At 34.8% G+C, this 23,237-nt stretch overlaps 1 protein-coding gene across 1 annotated transcript in view; it reads left to right on the top strand.

Annotated features, from left to right (window-relative positions):
* The window catches only part of PIGK (phosphatidylinositol glycan anchor biosynthesis class K), an 88,943-nt gene that overhangs the window by 11,446 nt on the left and 54,260 nt on the right, over positions 1–23,237 (top strand). The window contains exons 4-9 of the mRNA XM_024565522.4: positions 7,237–7,372; positions 9,242–9,353; positions 12,556–12,652; positions 15,036–15,153; positions 15,870–15,980; positions 20,663–20,835. Coding sequence (XP_024421290.2) covers positions 7,237–7,372; positions 9,242–9,353; positions 12,556–12,652; positions 15,036–15,153; positions 15,870–15,980; positions 20,663–20,835 — 747 coding nt within the window. The remainder of the gene's footprint in view (positions 1–7,236; positions 7,373–9,241; positions 9,354–12,555; positions 12,653–15,035; positions 15,154–15,869; positions 15,981–20,662; positions 20,836–23,237) is intronic.

Genomic DNA, 23,237 nt, shown 5'->3' with positions numbered 1-23,237 from the left:
TTAAACCTGTTTTCTCTTTTACTCTCCAGAAATGAGGTACAGTGGTTAATTTTGTAATTTTACTTTGTTTCCATTTTCCCATAACTTCTAATCTATTTTTTCATAGTGTTACTGAAATGTGGAATCCAAATTTGATAATTTGGATAAAATATTATAGTAAGTGCCTGTACAATTTAATATGGAATGGTTAAATCAAATAATGTCAATGAAAACCATTATATTGATTTACAAGATAAATTGTTGAATTTCAGTTGAGATGTATTATCTTCCAGTTAACCACTCTTTATTTTGTCTGTGATAGCCTCCGTTGTATATATTCCCCTTTACCTTTTGTTCTGGTTGGCTTCTGTGATCAAAATGAAGAGCAGAAGTGGTGGCAGGATACTTTTCACCACCACTGTATTACTTCCTTTGCAAATAGATTTTTAAAAAATATGATAAAAGTGATAACTTCAGAATAAGCATAGCCATCCAGGTCCTCTTAATGAAAAGAATATCTAAACTATGTTGCTTAATGCTCAGAGAAAAATAAAAGAATCTTGATTTTCTTATCACTTGAGAATGGAAATATACCAGAGAAGGCATCTTAATGATGTTTGCATGTATTTTTCTGGCAAAATATGTAATTCAGGCATTGTGGTGAAGTCCCAAGAAACTACTTATAGCATGCTAAAGAGACTACATATAGATTGTTAAAATCTACTAGTGCTAGGAGAGATTCCAAGACAAGTCATAAAAGTAGTTGAGTTGGGGAGACTGACTGAATCAGCACAGATCATTACTGGAAAAATTAGCAAAAGTCAAATTTCTGTTAACATAAAAATATGTGAAAGATCACACATTGTGATTTTTATTATGATGGACTATATATGCTATATCAAGATTTAAAAAAATTTATTATCTCATAAAAATAGTTTAAACTAAATCAATGGCATTCATTAATGCAGCATTTTGTATTTTGATTGTTTCTGTGAGCCATCCAAAATGTTTGAGAAGTATAGTAACTTTTAATCTTGGTAATAGACTGTACAGATTTGAATTCCAAGCTTTGAGGTTGGTGTGCTTGAGTAAGTCAGTGGACTGGTTAGTGGGAAGTTCAGCAATAGAAAACAGGAAGAAGGGGATAAAACACTTGTCTTCACAGTACTAACTTTACCTTTGAAAGGAAAGGGGAAGAAAGTGGGTGGCTCACTTCTGCCGGTTGCCCCACCCCTATTATAGGAAGACTGTTTAATATCGGTGCGTGTTTGGAAGCAGTGTCGACTTGGGTACAGGCTACAGGTACCGGTGATTGAGAGTGGGAAGCTTGGTGGCTGAAAAGACCTGGTGAGAGAAGGGCCAGCTGGAGGATGTAGTCCCAAGGCCTTTCTGTGGGAGAGATTGGGGGCTTTGGGAAATTGACTGGAGACTGTACAGAACCTTAGCCTCTGTATTTCTTTGAAGTTCTGTGCTCTAATTTTTGCACTTAAGTGGGCACTTAAATTTTTCAGTTACACTTTATTATGTTTAAAGGAGAATTATATGCTTTAGTGCTGCCTACAATTTGATAGTTTGCTAAGGTCTCTGGATGGTTCCAAGTAGAATTTCAAGGGCCTATTTTATGTCATACTATATGCCATAAATATTAAATAGCAATAATGAGTTCATGAATTTAACTTAATCACTGGAGTTGATTAAACTCTCAATATCAAATAACAGCACATCATTAAATCCTTTCAGATGCCAGTTCACATAGTCTCAGGGTAATGCAGAGCAGTTAAAAGGAAAAAGGACTCATGGACATGGACAACAGTGTGGTGATTGTGGGGTGAGGGAGAGGTGCATAAGGAGAGTAAGTGGTAATGGAAAAAACACAATTAAAAAAACAAAACAAACGTTCACGTTAAAGAAAGAGGGTTTGAATCCAAACTCCACTCCTCACTAACTGTGCGACCTGTGACATGTTGCTTAACTTTAGTGTGCCTAAGTTTAATATCCGGTAAAATAGGGATGACAGCGTACAGGGTGGGGCAAAAGGAGGTTTATAGTTGTTTGTATGGAAAAGAATACAATAATTAATAAATAATAATACAAGAATAAGCTTTCACATACTCAGAACTGTAAACCTACTTTTGTTCCACTCTGTGTGTCTTGAAATTAATGTATGAGATAGTGCTTGTAATGTGCTTATTTTACTAGTGCATTGCTTGCGATATATCCAGTTCTCAATAAATGTTGTCATCATATTATACTAAAACACACGTGACTTTGAATGTGTGAGTGTGCTGCTCTTGACTTCCTGTCTCTGCATCTCTGCAGTGTAGTTTTTTTTTTTTTAGTTTTATTTCTAGTAATGTAAGTTCAGAGTACCTGGCATCATATAGTCTAATAATGCCAATCATGTGACATTTGTTGAGTTAAAAGTAATTTGTGAAATCTTCATGGTCTATCTAGCACCTGCAGCTAATAGATTTGCTAGGATTAGCTTCATAGTACATTGGTGGTGAGATTTATTAACTTGGAGATTCCCCAAGACATGCAAGAGGAGAAAGAAAAGCTTAAAAGTGAATTACTTTGGCATCCAGCTAATGAAAATATAACAACATCTGTTGCATTAGCTTCATCCCACAGCCATTAAAATCCTGAAGAAGCAATAATGTAGAGTATCCTGAATAATTTATGTCAGGAAAACAAAAGTGACACCTATTAAAGAAACGAGAAACCAGAAACAAGAGATTTAAGAGAGCATCAAAGATCCCTGTGATCCTCAATCTGCTGCTTTACTTGCAACCACTGTTCTAGGTTGGAATGGTGGTGTTATTGAAAAGAAGCCTGGTGGTCCTAGCTCTGGTAGCTAAAGATGCTATACGGTAGTATCACCTGATCAGTAGCATGGCTGTAGAATGGATAGCAATTTTTTTTTAAAAGATTAAACTTATTTATTTTTAGAGAGAGTGGAAAGGAGGGAGAAAGAGAGGGAGAGAAACATTATTGTGTGGTTGCCCGGCACACTCCCCGAAGAGGGACCTGTCCTGCAACCCAGGCTTATGCCCTGACTGGGAATCCAGATGTAGACCTTTTGGTGTGTGGGAATGATGCCCAATCCACTGAGTCGCACCAGTTGGGGCTATATAGCAATTTTAAGTGAACATTTTAAAGACATCTTAACCTATACAGTAATTTATTTAAATTTCAATTGGTGCAATTTTTATTAAGGTAATACTGGTCTATCATAAATGAAAAATTACGGTTTTTGAAATTTTACACTCTAATGGTCTATGGTGGTGACAGATTATTCACCTATTTAAAATGTATATATACTTACCCATTGGGTATTGGTTTCTGCATGGGCCCAGGAAGAATTTCAGGGAGGTGGGTCAAGAGACCTAGCAGTCCATTCCTTCAGTGTTTGGCAAACACAATAATGGGAAAGTATTTAGACCATTTCCGCCCCACATATGTTTCTTTTTGGACAAGTTTTAAATTTTCATTTTTATATTTTATGATCTTAAAAATGTATATAAGCATGATCAGGGTATTTTTATTTAGATTATATCCAAAGAGTGATAAGGGAAGAAAATATTAGCAGCTTCTTTTTTTATCTAAAAAAGGAAAGAAATTATGCTTCACTAATATTTATTGTATGTGTTTAAAGTAGCAAATACATATGACTTAGAAATTCATAGATATATATGGGTTTGCCCTCACATTTTTTTTTTTTAACTTTCTTGGAATACATGATTTTAAAAATGTGAAAACTACCTATGTAAATAACCACTATATTGTTGGGATTCAAACCCAGTTTGAACTTCATACAATTTCAGTGACCACTTTTCCTTTTGGTTTTCTGTTGAGAGAAGGCAGTATTACCATGTGCTTCACTGTGTAATGTAGGTTTTGCAGGGGCGTGAATAAAGTGAGAATAGTGAGCCAGCACACCTGGTGGTGTAAGACTGCCAAACTGTGAAAATGTCATTTTCTTATATTGGCTGGATATATCTGAGGGATTTTGTTTTAATTTTAATAAGATACCACTTCCTAATATTATTATTGGGAGGTAGTAGTTTTTCTTCAGTGTAGATTGTTTTGGTCTTAATTCCAACAGTGATTTGATGCCCACTCAGTGAAGACTTAAATCACTGCTGTGATGCTAATCCAATATTCAAGCGAAAAAGAGACTTTAAGGAGTCAAGTTAAATCTCATGATAACTGGTGTGCAAAGAATGTTTACTGGCAATCTGTAATTAAATAAAGGATCTGATTCTCCTGAGTAGTACACAGAGTCTGTAAGTTATGAATTGCATTTTGTACATCATATTTTTGTGAACAGACTTCCAATATCATCAAATTATTTTGTAGCGTGGATGTCAAAATATAGAAAAAAATGAACTGTAGAGCCAGGCCTGCAGTTACCTCTTTCTCTTGTTAAACGTAACAGTAGTCTTTAGTTTTAGCAAAATAACATCTCCTTCAAATGGAATTAATGTTTTTAGAGTAGTATTAGTTTGGTAGTTTTGTTAATATATAATTTTATACTTATTTATAGTTTTATAAGAACTATAGGCCTAAGGAAATTACTCTCATGTATATATTTAAATATCATTATACAAATAATTTAACACTTGGACCAAGTGAGAATTTTTTTCCTTTGCCAAAAGTTCTGAACATTTCTTCAGCTTTACAAACAGTGAGCAGAATGTGTGGTTGGACTTCTAAACCTTTGAAATCCAGTCTGTTTCCTGTCATGGTTTTCATTGATTGTCTACAAATATAATGATTTTTAAATGATATATTGATTATGTTAACAGAGGGTTATAGTATTTATATTTGAGGCTATCACAAAAAAAATCTCAATATTATCTATAGGAAAACCCGAAACTAATATTTTATGTCAATTGTAATTGAAAAATAGATTCCAATAAAATTATCTGTGGGAAAAATATTGATTGAATTTATGATCTGAAGCTGAAAATACTGCTGTTTTATGATAGTGACATTGGGTAGATACTGAATCTTAAACCAAAAATATGGCCTAATGGACCACTCACATTTGTATTGACATTGGGAGGTCAGTTCAGTTTGGCTTAATAATGGCTTATACCAAAAAGATATAATTAATCATAACAAGGTAATTTAGTCATCTCACATTATTAAAAGAGAAGATATTTTCCATTTTAAGAGGAATAACTTTCATAATTACGTGAATATGAGTCAGTAACAGCTGAATAACTGATCTTTGAATGTGGCAGAGTTGGAACCCTTTCAAAATACAAATCTAGCCAATTTCTAAGAAAAATCACAATGATTCAGTTCTGAACTTCAATGTATTTGGAACATATGCAGCAGAACATTTTCTTCTTGTTATCTCCTGCCAAACTAGTTACGTATGCCACATTAATTTTTCCCTTGTGTTTGGGAAGGTCAAGTATATGGTAAAGAATTGCCTGGTTCATGTTCAGCAAGTTTAATGATAAGATCAAGATAAGTAGTTTAGAGAAATTTTGTCATTTTCTCTCTCGCAAAGAAAATATATGCAAAAATGAAAATATTTCATTCGCCCAGTGAATGTTAATGGAATACCTACTGCATGTCAGGCCCTGTTGCGAAGCCTGAGTGTCATGGTGGCGAACGGGAGAGAGAAAGCCCTGCCCTCAGAGAGAGTGTGTTCCAGAGGGGGTGCTGCTGGGAGACGATGGGCTTTCAGGTTCATACGTGACCTGTAGAAAATAAAACGTGGAATGAGAACAGAGTACTTTAGCTGAGATTAGAATGATGTGAAGATTTGGGAAGTGAGAAGTCAAATTTGGTCAGTAGCCCCTAAAGTGGGAAAGGCTTGTCATATTCATAGAATAGAAAGGTCAGTGCCAGAGGTGTCCAACCTTTTGGCTTCTCTGGGCCACACTGGAAGAAGAGGAAAAGTTGTGTTGGGCCATACATTAGGTACATTGCGACATGTAATCACAAAAAAAATATCATGATGTTTTAAGGAAATTTACGATTTTGTGTTGGGCTGCATTCATTACCACTGTGAGCTGCAGGATGGACACACCCCTGCTGGTAGGCGAACATACTGGGTGGTAGGGGCTGAAGTTAGAGAGATATAGAACACGTTAATTGAGCTTTTTAGATCATGTAAGGAGTCTTGATTTTTCTCTAATTACAGTGGGGAGTCCTTGGAGGGTTTTGGTTTTTTTAAAAAATTTTATTGTTATTCAATTACAGTTGTCTGCATTTTCTCCCCATCCCGAACCCACCTCCCTTCCCCGCCTCCACCCTCCCCCTTGGTTTTGTCCTTGTGTCCTTTACAGTAGTTCCTGTAAACCCCTCTCCCACTGTCCCCTCCCCACTCTCCTCTGGCTATTGTTAGATTGTTCTTAACTTCAATGTCTCTGGTTATATTTTGTTTGCTTTTTTCTTTTGTTGATTAGGTTCCAGTTAAAGGTGAGATCATATGGTATTTGTCCCTCACCATCTGGCTTATTTCACTTAGCATAATGCTCTCCAGTTCCATCCATGCTGTTGCAAAGGGTATAAGCTCCTTCTTTCTCTCTATTGTGTAGCTTGGAGGGTTTTAAAGTAAGAAAGTTTGATGATTTGACTTACTTAAGGAAGATTACCCTGATGGTTATAAGGAGAATGAACTGTAAAAAGGTACGAATGGAAGCAGGTAGCCAGGTGGGGAGCTATTTTAATAGCTTTTAGTCAAGAGATGATGGTGGCTGGCTGGTATTAGGGGGATGGAGTGGAGCCAGTGGATAGTGATTGGATTGGAGATGTGTTCCTGTGGTACGCTGATTGTACTTGCTGATGGATTGTATATTTCCTATCCTTAAACATTTGTGCTTCTGAAAGTCAGATTCTTTGGAATATCATAGTTTAACGTGGGCTGTGTAAGTCTTGAGGATGTCAGACATTACTAGTGTGTTTTTAAGTGTTTGGGGAGGACAGTGTAGCTCCTCCAGCTTCCCCTTTCTATGTGGCATAACGTATACTCTGTTGTGACAAAAATTTAAATTAGTGACTTCAAATTCTACATATAAATTCGTGCCAGATTGCTCCAGTTTCTCTACTTTAAAACTTTTACTACATAAAGATATGAAAAAATAGTTCTGTTAAATATGTACTCAATAATTATGTTGAATTATTTTTAATGAAGAAAAGAATGCCCATGATGGCTACATGGTATAAACAAAATGTATCTGTTTTTAACTTTTTGGTTTTATTTAATAATATATTTTCTGAATTTTTTTTTTCTAGTCACATTGTTCTGATGCTTGCAGATGATATGGCCTGCAACCCTAGGAACCCCAAACCAGCTACAGTATTTAGTCACAAGAATATGGAACTAAATGTGTATGGAGATGATGTGGAAGTAGATTACAGAAGTTATGAGGTAAATTGTTTGACTTAGCAAAATTTTTGAAATGTAGTTATTGTTACTTTTAAGCTCTAAAACACTAGTTGAATAAAATAGTCTTATTCTTTGTCTTTAAATTTTGTACACAGTTGTCACTAAAGCCTTGATACAATTCTATCTCCAGAGTTCATGTTAAGGAAACAATATATAAGTAAAACTATCACAACATGAATATTTAAAATATGTATTTAGGATAAAACAATTTTATCTTGGTTTTTATGAGAGTATTTTAGAGAGGTTTCATGTGTTGAGTTTCTTTTATAGTAAATGTATTATGTTTTTTATATTTGATCTAAAATTTTAATTTTTATATTTTTAGTAAATATATTCTTTGTGGAAAGATTAAAATGACTAACCAAAAACTCACCCATATTTTCACTGCTTAGAGGTAACCACTTTTAATGTGCTTCTAGTGTTTTTATGCATATATGATTAAAAATAAAAATGTAAATTTGAATAATGCATTATACTGTATTTTCTCCCTTGAAACTTCATTTTAAGTTTAATAGACTGAATACATTTAAAATTTGAAGTGTTCCTTGATGAAATCTTCCTCACTAATCCTTTTACCGAGCTTACTGTAAGTAAGACACAATCTCCTGTGTTCCTAGGCTTGTTCTCAAGGAATTTTAAAAACATATCTGTCTCCTCCCAGGCTGTTAAGCTCCTTGAGGAAATGGCCTATATTTTATGTCTTATATCTAGCAAGTAGCTGTAGCCCTTTGAAGACACTGAAAAATGTTCTTCAGTGATCAAATGTGTATAAATGTTGGAATTTTTACTTTTTTGTTTAGTCATTATAAAATGTAGACCAAAAAATTCCCATTCTTCTTAGGGAATAAGAAGTCCTATTAAACCACTCAACATTGTGCTGTCTTCTGGGAAAAGTGTAAGCCAAACATCTAACACACACACACACACACATTTAGACACACTCACATATCCGTGATCTAGAGAAAAGTTGAACAAGAAAGCTAGAGAGATTTTCTGCTTTTTAAATTTGTATCTGTACAGTATAACTTTAAATTAGCATTACATTCTCCGTGACTTTAAATACACTTTCAAAAAATCCCAGAGGTCCAGAAATTCCAGCTTGGGAAATCTGGTTTAGAGTGGTATGACTTTTTTTTTGAGGGGGGTGGGTATTTCACCAAGAGGAAATTTGTTAGGGTTACCAAGTACCATATTTTTCTTTTTTTTTATTGTTGACACAATTACAGATGTCGCCCTCTCCCCCGCTTTCCTCCCCTTCATCCAGCCTCCACACCTTTGCCCCCAGTGCCTTTGCCGCAATGTTAAAGATTTCCTTTATGAAATTTAGCTAACAAAATGCCCTAAAAAAGTCAGAGGTACATAATAACTTTGGCATTATTTATGGATCTCTCCTTATGGTTTTATTTCTTTGATTTATTATGGACCTGTCTTTCATGGCTAATCTAGAATTGACTAAGTAGTTGCACAGATTAATTGCAATAGTTTCATAGGTGAATTATTTACAAGCTTCTATTTTTTAATCTTCCTAAATAATTGCTTATGAAGACAGATTTATAGATTTAAGGTTTTGGCAACACTTTGCATAGCTTTTAAAGTTTTAAATTTAGAATTAACTTTTATTTTCCTCTAAGTAGTTTTTATTTGTAGTATTTTTTAAGTAGAGGCAGTTACTTTAAGGTACATATTTAAAGCAATATATTTTGAGTTTATTTCTCTTTGTGTTTTATTTTCAGTTTATAGTGAGTAATACATAGAGAAATGAGAAAGAATGTTTTCAAAAGTAAAGACAAATTATCAGGTTTTCCTAAGTTTTATCTTACCTGATTTCTCTCTCTCTCTGTTTTTTTTCAGGTAACCGTGGAGAATTTTTTACGGGTATTAACTGGGAGGATCCCACCTAGTACTCCTCGGTCAAAGCGTCTTCTTTCTGATGATAGAAGCAATATTCTTATTTATATGACAGGTAATTTCAGGATTTATAAATTTAATAATAGAATATGTTGCTACTCTTTTCAACAAGAAATTTGCATGGAAAGAAATTTAAACACCTTATATGATTTTTGGTTAAAATAGTTTATTTGTTAAATAGTTTCTTTTTCTCATAATATATAACACCTTGAAATAATATTTGAAAAGAGTATGACATTTTGTGCTGTCCTTTAGTTTATTTCTATTGTTTTTACTATTACCCTGGTAAAACTACCTTTTACTTAGTATCCTGCTGTAGCCTCTTTGCCTTCAGTTTTGTCTCCTGTTACCATTCTACTAAAGTGTTTAGTAGAAATTGCAAATCTGTCCCTCTTCTTCTTAAAATTCTGCTTTCCAATGATGAAGTTTCAGTTTTTAGTGTGCATAAGGATTACCTGAATGTAGATTCTTAGGCCGTTTCCTTCTGATTTAGTTTTGGTCCGGAGTGGGACTCATGAAAATACATTTTAAGTATACTCCCCTGATGCCCTGGCTGGTGTAGCTCAGTGGATTGATTGCGAGCTGTGAACCAAAGGGTCACTGCTTCGATTCCCAGTCAGAGCACATGCCTGGGTGGTGGGCCAGGTCCCCAGAGGGGGCCACCTGAGAGGCAACCACACATTGATGTTTCTCTTCTTCTGTTTCTCCCTCCTTTCCCCTCTCTCTAAAAATAAATAACTAAAATCTAAAAAAAAAATACTCCCCTAATATAAGTTCCTGCAGTCTTTTGTCTCTACTTTGAAGACTATTATGGATAAAGCCCTCCATAATATAGTTATATTATTTATTGATTTATGCTATATGCAATATATAATACATATTTGTAGTTATATTATTTATTTAATTTTAGTTCTTACACTTTTTATAATTCCCTTCCAAGCATTGGACTGTTTCTGTCCTCATGTTGTTTGCTTAAGTTATTGCCTTTCCTTTCTAAGTCTAGGGCGACTGTTTCCAATTGCCTGGGACAGTTCTAGTTTACACCTGTTGTCCCGGTTTAATTATTAATAGTGCCCCCTTTCTTTCTCAGAAGCTTCCTGGTGTGTGTAATATGTTCTATAATTGCCCTAAGATAATTTTTATCCCATGGCTGGTGCGTGCTCTTCTCCTTGCACTGCCATGTTAATCTGTAGTTTCCGTTTTAGCATTTAACTTACTATTACTTTTTTGTCTGGATATTTATTGATGTTCTTAGCTTTTGAACTCCAAGATGTCAATGATGTGTTTTCCATTTTTCTGTCACCATGCCCTGTCTTACAGTAGTATTCAGTAAATATGAATGTTGATCAAATGGTATTTAAAATTTTGTTCAGGGGGCATTCCAGTCAACTGACGATAAAACGGGAGGACAGGTGCAGAATGATTCGTAGATGTCACAGCAGGGCAGATACTGACCCCTGCTTTGCAGTTTAGTTTTATTTATCATGCTGCAATTCTTTATAGCTTTCAAATTCACTCACTTTATCCTCTTTATAAATTAACTCAACAAAGTAAATGAAGTCAGAAGAAATTTTAGTTTAACAGTTAAATTTCTAAGGCATTTTGGCAATTAGGATGAAGTATATTCTGGTAGCTTAGCTGTATTTGATGTACTAAACTAGAGATTTTACAACATTTTTTTTCTCTGAGTTGATTTGTATGGGAGAAATTCCAGTAGTCTAAAATGGCATTTTGTAAACTGTGGCCCATGGAAGGGCTCCCTGTCTTGGAAATCGAGTTTTATGAAAACATAGTCACATCCATTTGTGTTGCATATAGTCTGTGGCTGCTTTTAAGCAACACCAGAGTCCCGTAGTTGATACGGAGACCGGGGGACCCACACGCCTGAAATAGTTACCACCTGGCCCTGTATGGAAAAAGTTTGCCAACCCAAGGAAGAGAATAGGAGGGTTGATACTTATAATATGATTATCATATGATAATAAACATGATAATAGCTAGTATTTATTGAGGCACTATACAGAAGGCAGTATTCTACACCATTGTGTGTAATTCATTTTATCCTCACAACAACCCAGAGATTTAGGCGCTGATGTTCAGAGCTGATACGCAGTGGGTTGTGCAATGCATGTAAGTGTCTGAGTAGAGAGGTGAGTGCGAGCTGAAACCCAGTATATACCGTATTTTTTGGACTATAAGATGCACTTTTCCCCCCCAAATTTGGGAGGAAAATGGGGGTGCGTCTTATATTCTGAATGTAGCTTACATTTACATTGGTGAAATAGTATGTTATTTATGTTATCAAATATTTTACCACATTTTCCTATTTTCCTCTAAAACCTAGGTGCGTCCTATGGTCCGAAAAATACAGTATTTACACTTACTAAACTGTGTACCCTGCATAGAGTTGTCTAATGAGAGGGAGAACTATTTTTCCCCCGACAAAGACATAGCCACTAACCACTTTGGAGCTCACAGGACTGCATATATTCAGAGCAGACACTAAGATAGATGTTTTTTTCTACTTTGCTGCCCTTTGGCAGGTACCTCTATAAAATCAGTACAAAGGAGCTATGTAGGAGCTTGCTCATGATGGTCTCGCTGACACATTTCTCACTTTGCAGCTGAGGAAACTGAGGCGTAGAAAGAAGTAATTTGTTCAAAATAACACAGTCATTAAGTGGATAAGCTAGTATTAGAATTCAGGCAGATTTGCTCTATAATACATTCTAAATTTCACAATCTTCTGGTCAACTCTTTCTGGGATGGTGTTTAATAGTAGTAAAAACATCAATTTTTAAGTGATAACTGCATTTCCTAGTAGTATAGCATTCCAGGTACAAGTATAATACTGTGAGTAGTGCTCGTATACCTTGGGACTAGCTAGGGTCTTCCACTCCTTTCTCACCAAAAAAGGTTTGCCTGGTGTTTGAGAACGTTTTATCTATGGAAACACATTTCTGACATAATAATGGAGCCAGTGAAAAATATAAACATGCTTTTGTATAATTGAATAATAGAAAAACTCTTAAAGGTATTATGTCTACTATTTTTATGTAGTCTATCATTATTTGCTTTCCAATTTGTATAAAATTAAATTTGTTTTCACAGTATTTTTTACTTTAGAATATAAAATAACAAATGATATTAAAATTGCTATCAATTTTAATATTATCAAAAATAAATATTTATATTTGAATGTATGCAGTTTCATTAAAAAATGTGTCTATTTTATGTTTTTTGATTCTTCCTATAAGGACACGGTGGAAATGGTTTCTTGAAATTTCAAGACTCTGAAGAAATTACCAACATAGAGCTTGCAGATGCTTTTGAACAAATGTGGCAGAAAAGACGGTAATTATCAAATAACTACTTTTCAAAAGATAAGTTAGCAGCTAATTTTTCCATGGTTAGTAGATTTGTAGGTCTTATTTTATGAGACTTCAATTTATTTGAATCATTTTTTTTAGGTTTATATTTGTTATTTCAGCTGAATGGAGTTATTTTTAAAAGAAAAACTCAGGGTTATTAAAGAGCATGAAAAAAGTTAACCTTGTTATTTAGCATCCTTCTTGGATGAACTAAGAGTCCCATTAACCAAGTTCCTCATTATTTAGAGGGATTGTGAATATAGATTTATTTTCCAGCTTGTACCTATTCTCACTTTTTGTACATTCTCTGGCCCCCAGTGTGATAACAATATGTTATTTCTTCTTTGAAAAAATGTTGAAAAAAAAAAAAAGAAAAAATGTTGAAATTATGATTCATATAAAATTTGTAACTTGACTCACATTAGGGATGATAGATTGTCAGTAATTTAATGGTAAGCATCCCTTTGGTTAAAAGTTGTCATATGAACTTATTAAGTGAATTTAAAATAGCAATAAAACTGCTTTCAACTTGAGTACCTTCAATAAACACTTGTGGGTTACCTTCTAAACATATGGTACAGTGGAGAATATGATGCTTATTTTGCCTTGAAAGAGTTTAAAATATAGTAGAACAGAGGTAAATGTATACAACTGTGCTACAAATTCAGTATTATAAATATTGAATTAAAAGCCCAAGCAGAATGTATGAGATTCTCAAAAAGGTAGAAGAGGACCAACTCAAGAAGAGCTACATGAACCTTGAGATGAAGGGCAGCTCCTCTATTATGACAGGAGGGAGGGGCCAGGATGGGCAGAAGTTCAGCAGTTTTAACAGAGAAGAGAAATTCCATTTTATGGCTCTCGTTTGCTGTGGGAGTTCAGGGAGAATGGAGGAGAATGGAGAATGTTTTGAGTTTTCCTGTTTAGCTTGAATTCCCCCTAAAAATTATAAATACTGAATTAAAAGCATATGCAGAATATGTAGAATATTGAGGAGGAAGATTTTGCTAGGTACTGGTTTTATCTTATTCAAAACTTAACATTTATTGAATATATAGTAGGTACTGGGCACTGTGTTTTACATGTATTGTCTGGTTTAGTTTTAATAACAACTCCATGAGGTAAATGCTTTTATTATTACTGTTTTTCACAAATGAATAAATTGAGGTGAACAGGTTAAGTAACTTACCAAATTTTACATAGCTAGGAGGAGCCGGCACTAGGATTCATGCCCAGGTGGTCCAGAATTGTACTGCTTCCCTTAACCGTGGATGTTTCTGATCCTCAGGGGCCTCCACTGTTATTGCCTCAGAAGAAGTAGCATATTAATTGTGCCTTCTGTCACCTGCTTGACACTGTGATTCAGGATTGATACTTTATTTTCTAGGTGCAGTGGTAGCTGTTTGATTAGACCAGTGTCTGAGGGAAACCTCAGAGAAAACTCATCTACTCCCTACTTTCACTAGTTAGGCAGTTCATTATAAAACATAGAGCTTATTATGTTATTTTTTCACTTACAAAAGACCTTTTGTGGCTTTTTCAAACTTACAGATTGTAAGACCCAAACTTTATGTGGGGTACTTTACTTACAGATTGACCTTCCCTACCTTTCTGACAGGAATTTCCCCAAATTATTCTAAATCCTAGCTACGCAGAGCTACTCCCCTTTCCCCAAACATTTATACTTAATTCACATTTAGGTGCTTTAGTACAAGCTGTTTCCTTGGCTGGGATGTGTTTTCCTTTCTTTGTTAGATGAAACGGCGCTCTCTCCTTGCTGCCCACATCACCTTTTCCTGACCTGCCTTTCTTTAGAGTTCTCTCTGCTCTTTCTCAGAGCTCTTGGAGCACTTTGACTGTGTTAGGTACTGAGCGCCGTCAGGGCCTAGTATTCCCAGCTTGGCGTCAGGCACGTTGTAGGTTCTCAGTAAGTATTTTTAACACTTACACAGTTTAAGAGTCTATCTTCCAGTCAGGATTTAAGCTCTTTGAGTTTTTGTGGGTTTTTTTGGCTGAAGGTGGATCAGTTTCTAGGGCAGCATGCATACCAAATGTGTGTTCACTGAATTCAATATTCAGTATTCATTTAGATTTTAAATTATGGGCCATAGATAAGGGAAGGGGAGAGGGTTTGGGCACAAAAACCACTCCCTGTTGAGGTGGTTTTCCTGGACAGGATTATACTATACCTTTAATATTTCTAATATCAAATTTATATTGGGAACTACTGAAAAGTCTCAATTTTTAACTAATGAAATGACTAAGATATAACTTCAACATGTAAGTTATGGAAGTATTGTAAAATATTAGTCTGTGTATCATTAACAGCATGATTCATGTCAAAGATGTTACCACTTTCCTTTCAGCTATAATGAGCTACTGTTTATTATTGATACTTGTCAAGGAGCATCCATGTATGAGCGATTTTATTCTCCTAACATAATGGCTTTAGCCAGTAGCCAAGTGGGAGAAGATTCACTCTCGGTAGGTACTTTTTTCCGATTTGTAAACTGGATTGTCTTTGTAATGCGTAGCTATTTCTCAAATTGCTTATGTGTTTAATGAGTATATCTGCTATTTCTTAGACTTTTTAACATCTTGGAAGGAAATTTTGATTATATTTAAAACACTTGTTATAATGATGCTATTAGACATATACTTTTTTTGCTTTGCTTTTTAAAACATTTCTATTGAGGAATAACCAATATACATTATATTGGTTCCAGGTGTATAACATGATTTGATATTTGTATATATTGTCAAATGATCACCAGGATAAGTATAATTAACATCTGTCACCATACATAGTCACAGAATTTTTTTTCATGTAATGAGACTTTTTAAGATCTACTATCTTAGCAACTTTAAATATGCAATACAGTATTATTGATAGTTGCCATGCTACAAATTACACACCCATGACTTACTTGTTTTATGTATGGAGGTTTGTGCCTTTCAACTCTCTTCAGCCATCTGACCCATTCCCATCCCCATGCTTCTGGCAATCACCCATCTGTTCTCTTTATCTATGAGCTTGTTTTATCATTGTTATTTTTTTATTCCACATGTAAGTGAGATTATACAGTGTCTGTCTTTCCATCTGCCTTATTTCACTTAGCATAATACCCTGAAGGTTCATCCATTTCATTCTTTTTTATGGCTGAATAATATGTCATTGTATATGCTTTGCTTTTTTGTAGCATCAACCTGATCCTGCAATTGGAGTTCACCTTATGGATAGATATACATTTTATGTCTTGGAATTTTTGGAAGAAATTAATCCGGCTAGCCAAACTAATATGAATGACCTGGTAAGTATTTACTTGATTTGATTATAGCACTTAGGTATGCTAATCTTAACAGGATTGGTGAAGTCTGTTACTCCCCGTACTGCTAGGGTACTATGTCTTATGCTGAGTGGTGGCCTTGGAAAACTTTTGAATCTCCCTTTACAGTAGTATCTGCTTCTTTACTACAAGAGGCTTAAAGATTTAGCCCAGTTAACATGCTATTCCTTGAGGTACTTTTCTATTTTCATTCATTTGCTCTATTCTTTTCCCTACCAGAAGTGTACTTTTTTTAGATTCACATAAAAATTCTACCATTTTTCAGGAGTCAAATCATATCCTGGATGTCTTCCCAAATTCTTCCCTGTTTTCAGGGCTTTATTCCTCTTTTATACCATTTATCATAGTCTTATCTTTTTTTGGACTTAATAATTGAGTATGAGTATCTTTCTTAATGGGACATTCTTGGAGGAGAGGGAGTTTTTCTTACATATTTTTGTGCACCCTACAACTTCTAATACAGTGTTTTGACATGGCCTGTTAAATTTAGCTCACTTTTTCCTCTGACTTTTTGGTACTGGCTGTATTTTTTAAAATAAATCTACTTTGAGGATGCTGTTGAAAGTAGGCATATTGACAAAAAGCTTGAAACAATAGTTCCAGATTAGATAACTGTGCATCAGTGACATTCAGTTTTTCCCCATTCATTTATATCTTTTTTATTCATTCAAATATTACTTGAGTTACTGCCAAGTGCCGGGCACTGGCTATACCCGAGTAAAAGTGGTAGACAGTGTTCCTGCCTTCATTTTGCTTCAGGATGAAGGGGGGCTGAGTAGACTGGACTCTAGACTCTGGCACTTTAGCCAAGTAGCTTGGCCCTGATCTCTTTTATTAACATAGAAACCTTTAAGGTAAATTTTTATTTTTTAAAGAGGTTCTACTGCAAATTCTGAAAACTACTGCTATAAGCTATCAGATTGGATAATAGAGGACTATTGTACTGACTAATTACATTTTTAAGATTATATATTTTTTATGCCTGTTACAGTTGATAGGAATTTGAATATTAAAACTTGTGATAATGCTACTTTGTATGTAAGAAAATTATAGTCACCTAAATAACAGTTACCTTAATTTTAAAGTTTATTCACTCTTGGATTATATGCTGTATATTTTATGTAATGCATGACATTGTGTCTCCAAAGTTCACAATAAATGCACCTCACATTTTAAATGTCTAATGAATTTAAAAAATACTTCTTCCATTGAAATTGTATTTGAAACACTGAGGAAGTTAGTTTTTTATTGCTCAAAATTGCTATTTAGTTTTTTTAAATGTAAGTATAATCTATATACAATATTATATTAGTTGTATTAGTTCAGGTGTACAATATAGTGAGTCAACATTTTTGTACCTTATAATGTTATCACCCCACTAATTCTGAATATCATCTGTTACAGTGCAAACTTATCACAATATTATTGATTATATTCCTTTCACCTTTTTTTCTCCTTCACCCCGTCACCTCTCCTCTGGCAGCTATGCCTTTGGTCTCTGTTTCTGTGAGTCTGTTTTTGTTTTCTTTTGTTTGTTCTTTTTTGTTTTCTTTTTCAGATTCCCCATATAAGTGAAACCATATGGTATTTTTCCTCCTCTGTCTGACTTATTGCACTTAGCATAAAACACTCTGGGTCCATCCATGTTATCATAAATGACAAGATTTCATTATTTTTCATTGCTGTGTAATATTTGATTTTTTAAAAAGATTTTACTTATTTATTTTTAGACAGAGGGGAAGGGAGGGAGAAAGAGAGGGAGAGAAACATCAATGTGTGGTTGCCTCTCACGTGCCCGCCTCACCCCCCCCACACACACACCACTGGGGAACCTGGCCCACAATCGAGGCATGTGCCCTGACTGGGAATTGAACAGGCAGCCCTTTGGTTCACAGGCTGATGCTCAATCCACTGAGCTACACCAGCCAGGGCTGTAATATTTAAGTTTAAATAAACATTCCTCACTAATTTCATCCGGCCCCTCTACCTTGATTCATTAATTGAATCTTAGTTGAATGATTATTTTACTCTTGTTCAGTAAGAATGATCTATGATCTATTTCCTTGAAGTTAAATAGTACTCATATAGTGATTTGACATATCTCTAAATATTATGTAATAATACCTATTTTCTGTTGGATTATGTGTACATAGTAAACTTTATTGAGTATCAGCTGTATTCAGAGAACTATATTATGGGCTTCAGGGGCAGAAAAATTAGAAGAGTTGTTTAGTCCCTTAAAAATGTATAGTGTCATTGGTAACAGTTGAAGAGCACATTTATAGAATATCACCTGTTACATGAAGTCTCTGGATCCTCCAGGCAGTTTTGTGTCTGAACATGTAACTCTTGCTATGTACCTTTATTATGCTTTTAATATTGCTCTGTAATTGTTTATCATTGTAACGTTCCCTTGAGGCTTTGAGTTTCATAAAAAGTATAAGCATCATCAGGCTTTATACATCTTATACCCCAGGGACATTCATTACATATGGTAACTGGTTTTACTCTACCATTACTATATGTGTATATAGTAATTGTTGATGCTCAGTGGATGTTTATTGAATGAATGAAGGACATGACAACAATGCACATTTACCGTATGTGGGTCTTTTGAATACAGTGAGATTAGTGATTAAAATTTGTCTTGGAAGTGGTAGCTTTTCAGGTTTGAAAGGAGAAAAAAGAGGTATAGCATACTCTAGGAAAATGGAATAGGTGCAGAGGCACAGAAGTTGAATGCTAGACGACCCTTGTCTTTGGTAATAAACATAGAAGCTGGCTAGAGTATGGAGATTCTGTAAGTGAAAGATTATTGAAATTTAAGCTGAATAATTAACAGCTTATGTTGTTATGTCATAACAACATTATGTTGCTGAGGATAAGAAAATCAGATCGATAAAATAAACATTCTTGAAGGTAGGACTGACTTCAAAGTATGATTATTTTAGCAGCAGAGAAGAAGATAATATTTATTTAGTGTTTCCCAAGCTCATTCAATTATACTTTCCTTCTTCTGGTAACTAATGAAGCTCACCAAGTTGCTCATATAGGAATGACTTCACAGTACACCTAGGACTTCAGTCTCTGTTTATTTTATCTTTTACTTTGTTTCTTTAAACTTTCATCTGTTTTATCCTTACTTATTTTATTTTCTTGAGTTTTCCCCAACCTTTTTTCCTTCTTTGCTTCTTAATTTATATCCTGATCTCTTCTTCGTATTTCCTTTTATTGCTTTCCTGAACCGGGAAGGCAGTGTGATATTAGGCAAGTGACTTAATCTCTTTGAGCCTTAGTCTGAAGTAGAGATGACAATTTTTATGTGCCTCAAATTTATTGGTGAGCTTAAATGAGAATGTCTACAAATTGTGCAGCACTGGGCTTGGAGCACTGTTTCATAAATTATAGCTGCTCTGCCCTTCCCCACCCCTCCTCTCCTGTTTGTGGTTATCTATTTAGATTGTCTTGTCTACACAGGTGGGCAAGTGCTGCGGCCCTGGGCTCTTACTGGAAGGCCATTAAAGGATTCCTCATTATCCTATGCTTCTGCCAAACTACGTTATTTGCCTTATACATCTCTGTAGCTGTATCTTTATTAGGAATGCTCTTATACCTCATCTGCAATAGTCCCTTTCCTTCAGAAAATAGCTTAACTCGCATTCCCTCTTTTTTTTCTTAACCTGAAACTGTAAGAAGTTTATTCTTCTCTGAATTAGAACCTGTCGCCTTTTTTTCTACCTTGCTATGTTTATTCATCTCTGACTAGAAGCCTTGAGGTCAGAACCGTGTCTTAATCAATTTTTGTATTGTGGAAGGTAACAGTGGGAATGTGTGTAATGATAGGTACTTTTTATACTTTGCTGAATAAATATATGTCTGTCCTTGGTAATTCAGTGATGTCGAATATCGGGAATAAGATTAACTTAAAAATTATTATTAACTATAAAAATTATTATTATTATTCTGTGTAGCAACGAAGTCATGTTTTTTGACTGTTCTATAGAGCACTCATGTCTGAAGGCACTGTGGGTTTATTTTCATTACGAATAAACTAAGGAAGCTACTTGATTTATGGACTGGTCTCTATAGGTTCACAGCAGGAGAGCAAGAGGGATCTGTAGCAGGAGGAGCTATGCTTGAACTTCCTGCCAGCCATTGCACCTCTACTTTCATCTTTTTTTTTACACACTAGGCTACCATGTAATTTTTTATTTGAATTAAAAATTTGAATGAAGGCCTATGATTACAAAATGTTTTAAAAAGCCACCTGGGTAGAGCACCGCCCCCCTAAGGTGGATGTAGATGCAGGAAAAAAGCAATTCTCTTGTCGTAGTATTGTGTGTGAGTTCTCATAGATTGAAGGGCTCAAAATATACTGTGTGCCATATGATTCAAAAAGGTGGATGTTTTCCCCTTACCTTGACAGCTTTCCATTTTATCACCTGTTTTTATGTCTATGTAGCTTTCTTAAAATGTCAAGCACTATGATAGCAGTGAAACTTTTATCTTTAGAAACAGTAGCTTCTTCAGGTTGGGAGAGCTATCGAAATACCCTGCAGTCTACTGCGTTGTGTTACTGGATTTAATAATAGTTGTGTGTATATGTAGGCACACGTGCATTTATTATTCTTATGTATTGTTTCCAGTTTCAGGTATGTCCAAAGAGTCTGTGTGTGTCTACTCCCGGACACCGCACTGATCTTTTTCAGAGGGATCCGAAAAACGTCCTAATAACGGATTTCTTTGGAAGTGTACGGAAAGTGGAAATTACAACAGAGACTATTAGTTTGCAGCCGGATTTAGGAATCATGGAAAGCAGGTATTCCTCTTAATTTATGATTTCAATAGAATGTTATAGTCTTACAATTTTTAAAGTTTTATGTAACATAAGAGTAAGAGATGAAAGTTGGTGTTTGTAAATAAAACTACATATTTCTACCCAACTTTCACTTAATACGGGCTTTTCAGATTTGCTATTCAGATTTGTGGACAAAAGCTACAAATATCAGTGAGAAGCTGTGATCATGATGAGGATTATGTCGTAACTCCAGATAAATGTTTGTAATAGTGTGACTTGAGACTTGTTAAAAAGCACTAAAGAGTTCCCTGTAACTGACTGACTGAGAGCCGTAGTTCTCTGTTGATGGAGGTGTGTGTAATGGTGCAGAAGACCTTTTTGAAAGGACAGATGTGTGAGCATTTCAGACATTAATCTCTAATGAATGTGTATGCTGTTGCCTTTTGAATAGAAGGTATTAATTGATGTGACAGTGAATAGGGCAGTTGGCAGCTGGGCATTTAGAGTGTGATCGGGACCCTAGGAATCTGGCAAATGCAAGGCAGATAAACATAAAGAGGAGAAGTGAGTGCCAAAAGAATATAGGTGCCAAATACATACTTCAGACTATAACACAATGTTCTGAAATTCTGTGTTCAGAATTTCTTTGGGCTCCAGCAATCTGATTAGTTCTTTGAATGCCATGTATTTTGGTTTCTTGAGTGTGGGTGGTTTGTGAGCCTGGTTCAGTTATATCTCTGACTTTTCCCTAGTGCTGTATTCTGTTAACCTGGAACAATGTATCTGGGACTACTGTAAATTTGAAGTGACCCGCCACCAACAGGTGCTACTGTTCAGGATTTGTTTTGAAGGCTCTTGGTAATTCATTATGGAAAGAAGTGAGAGAGAGGCATAAACCAGGAACTCCCTTCTTGCGGAGTGGATTGTGTGTGAGTGAGCAGTGAGTGTGCATTCATACACATGTGTAGGTGTGTGTGTATGTGTGAGAGGGAGAGGTTGAGAGCAATTGGTTGATTTTGGGTATGTAATTTTTAGAAATATTTATAGTGTTCTATTTTTATCTCTGTAAACATTTTTAAAGGCAAAATACTTTGTTAGGGTTAAATAGTATCTCATTTAATAGCCACTTGCTTGAAATACATAGGTGATAGGTTTACCTAGGTATTCATCTTTGTTATTTGTGATTATCTAATGCTGTCTGTTGAAAACTCGTACTCCGGGGAACTTTCCTGCATTGCCAGTAGGCAACAGCATACACACACTTTACTGTCAGTTTTGAAATACTTATTTGTGATTGAGCTTATGAACATTTTAGGGATAAATTAAAAAATTAGCACATGTGAATCTTTTATGAAAATTTGTATTGATATTTTATTAATTATTTTCTATTCTGGATTTTCAAGAGTAGAAAATACCTATTTTCATTGGATTTTTTTCTTTTTCAATTTTCTGGAGCTATTGACTTATAAAGTATTTTCTTAAGACAGGAGACAATGTCCTATAGCAGTATCACTTTTATTTGCTGTTTAAATGATGACTTGCAAAATTATACCTTTGTAACATAGCTGAACTATATCTTAATACTTAGCAACTAAAATTGAAATTGAGCTACTATGTCTTTCACCAAATTCATTTTGTAGTTTCCTTTACCTTCAGTCTGTGAGGTGTGATGTATCTTCTCTTAATCATATGAACTCTGTGCTACTTTCCGTAATGGTGAAGGACCACCTTATTATGCTTTTTCTGTACTTATTTTCTGTTCTCTCCACATAACAAAATATTAAATATGTAATCATTGTACAGTAAAAAATGATTTCAATGGAATTCTACTGTTTTGTTATATATTCTGGAAGAATTTTGTCTCATAAATTATCTCCATGTACTGTTTCGGATGCAAAAATAGTTGTTGCTGAAGAATTTAATCAAGAAAATAATTTTAGGGATCAAAGCCAGATGAGGGACTGTTGAATTAGAGCACCCTCTAGTGTTTATAAATACATTTTATTTAGAGTATTGCTTACAGATGGTTTCTTGATCACTGGTTTAGGTTATCCAGTTAGTTTAGAAAAATTAAGTTTCCAACATGCTTCAGGAATTTCTACATGGATGCTACAAATATTATCTTGTTTGTCGGTGCTATTTGTATGCAAATGTGAATGACAGTGTTTTGAGAAAAGTATATTCATGACAGATCAGATATGGTGAAAACTATTAAGAAAATTATGAGCTAGAATGTATATATATTTTTTCACATCTTAATTTAAAAATATCAGTACAATCACTGCTATTAAAATTGGCAGTTGGCAGTTGTACTTTTAAAAATACTACTTTCTACATGTATTAGAGAGCCAACAGAACTGGTTTGTTCACGCTGTCTGTATTTCATATTTTGTGTACTAGAGTGCACTAGAGTAAATAAAGCC

This window comes from Desmodus rotundus, chromosome 3, assembly GCF_022682495.2.
Source record: "Desmodus rotundus isolate HL8 chromosome 3, HLdesRot8A.1, whole genome shotgun sequence".
Lineage (NCBI taxonomy): Eukaryota > Metazoa > Chordata > Mammalia > Chiroptera > Phyllostomidae > Desmodus > Desmodus rotundus.
This window is presented reverse-complemented; position numbering and strand designations above follow the sequence as displayed.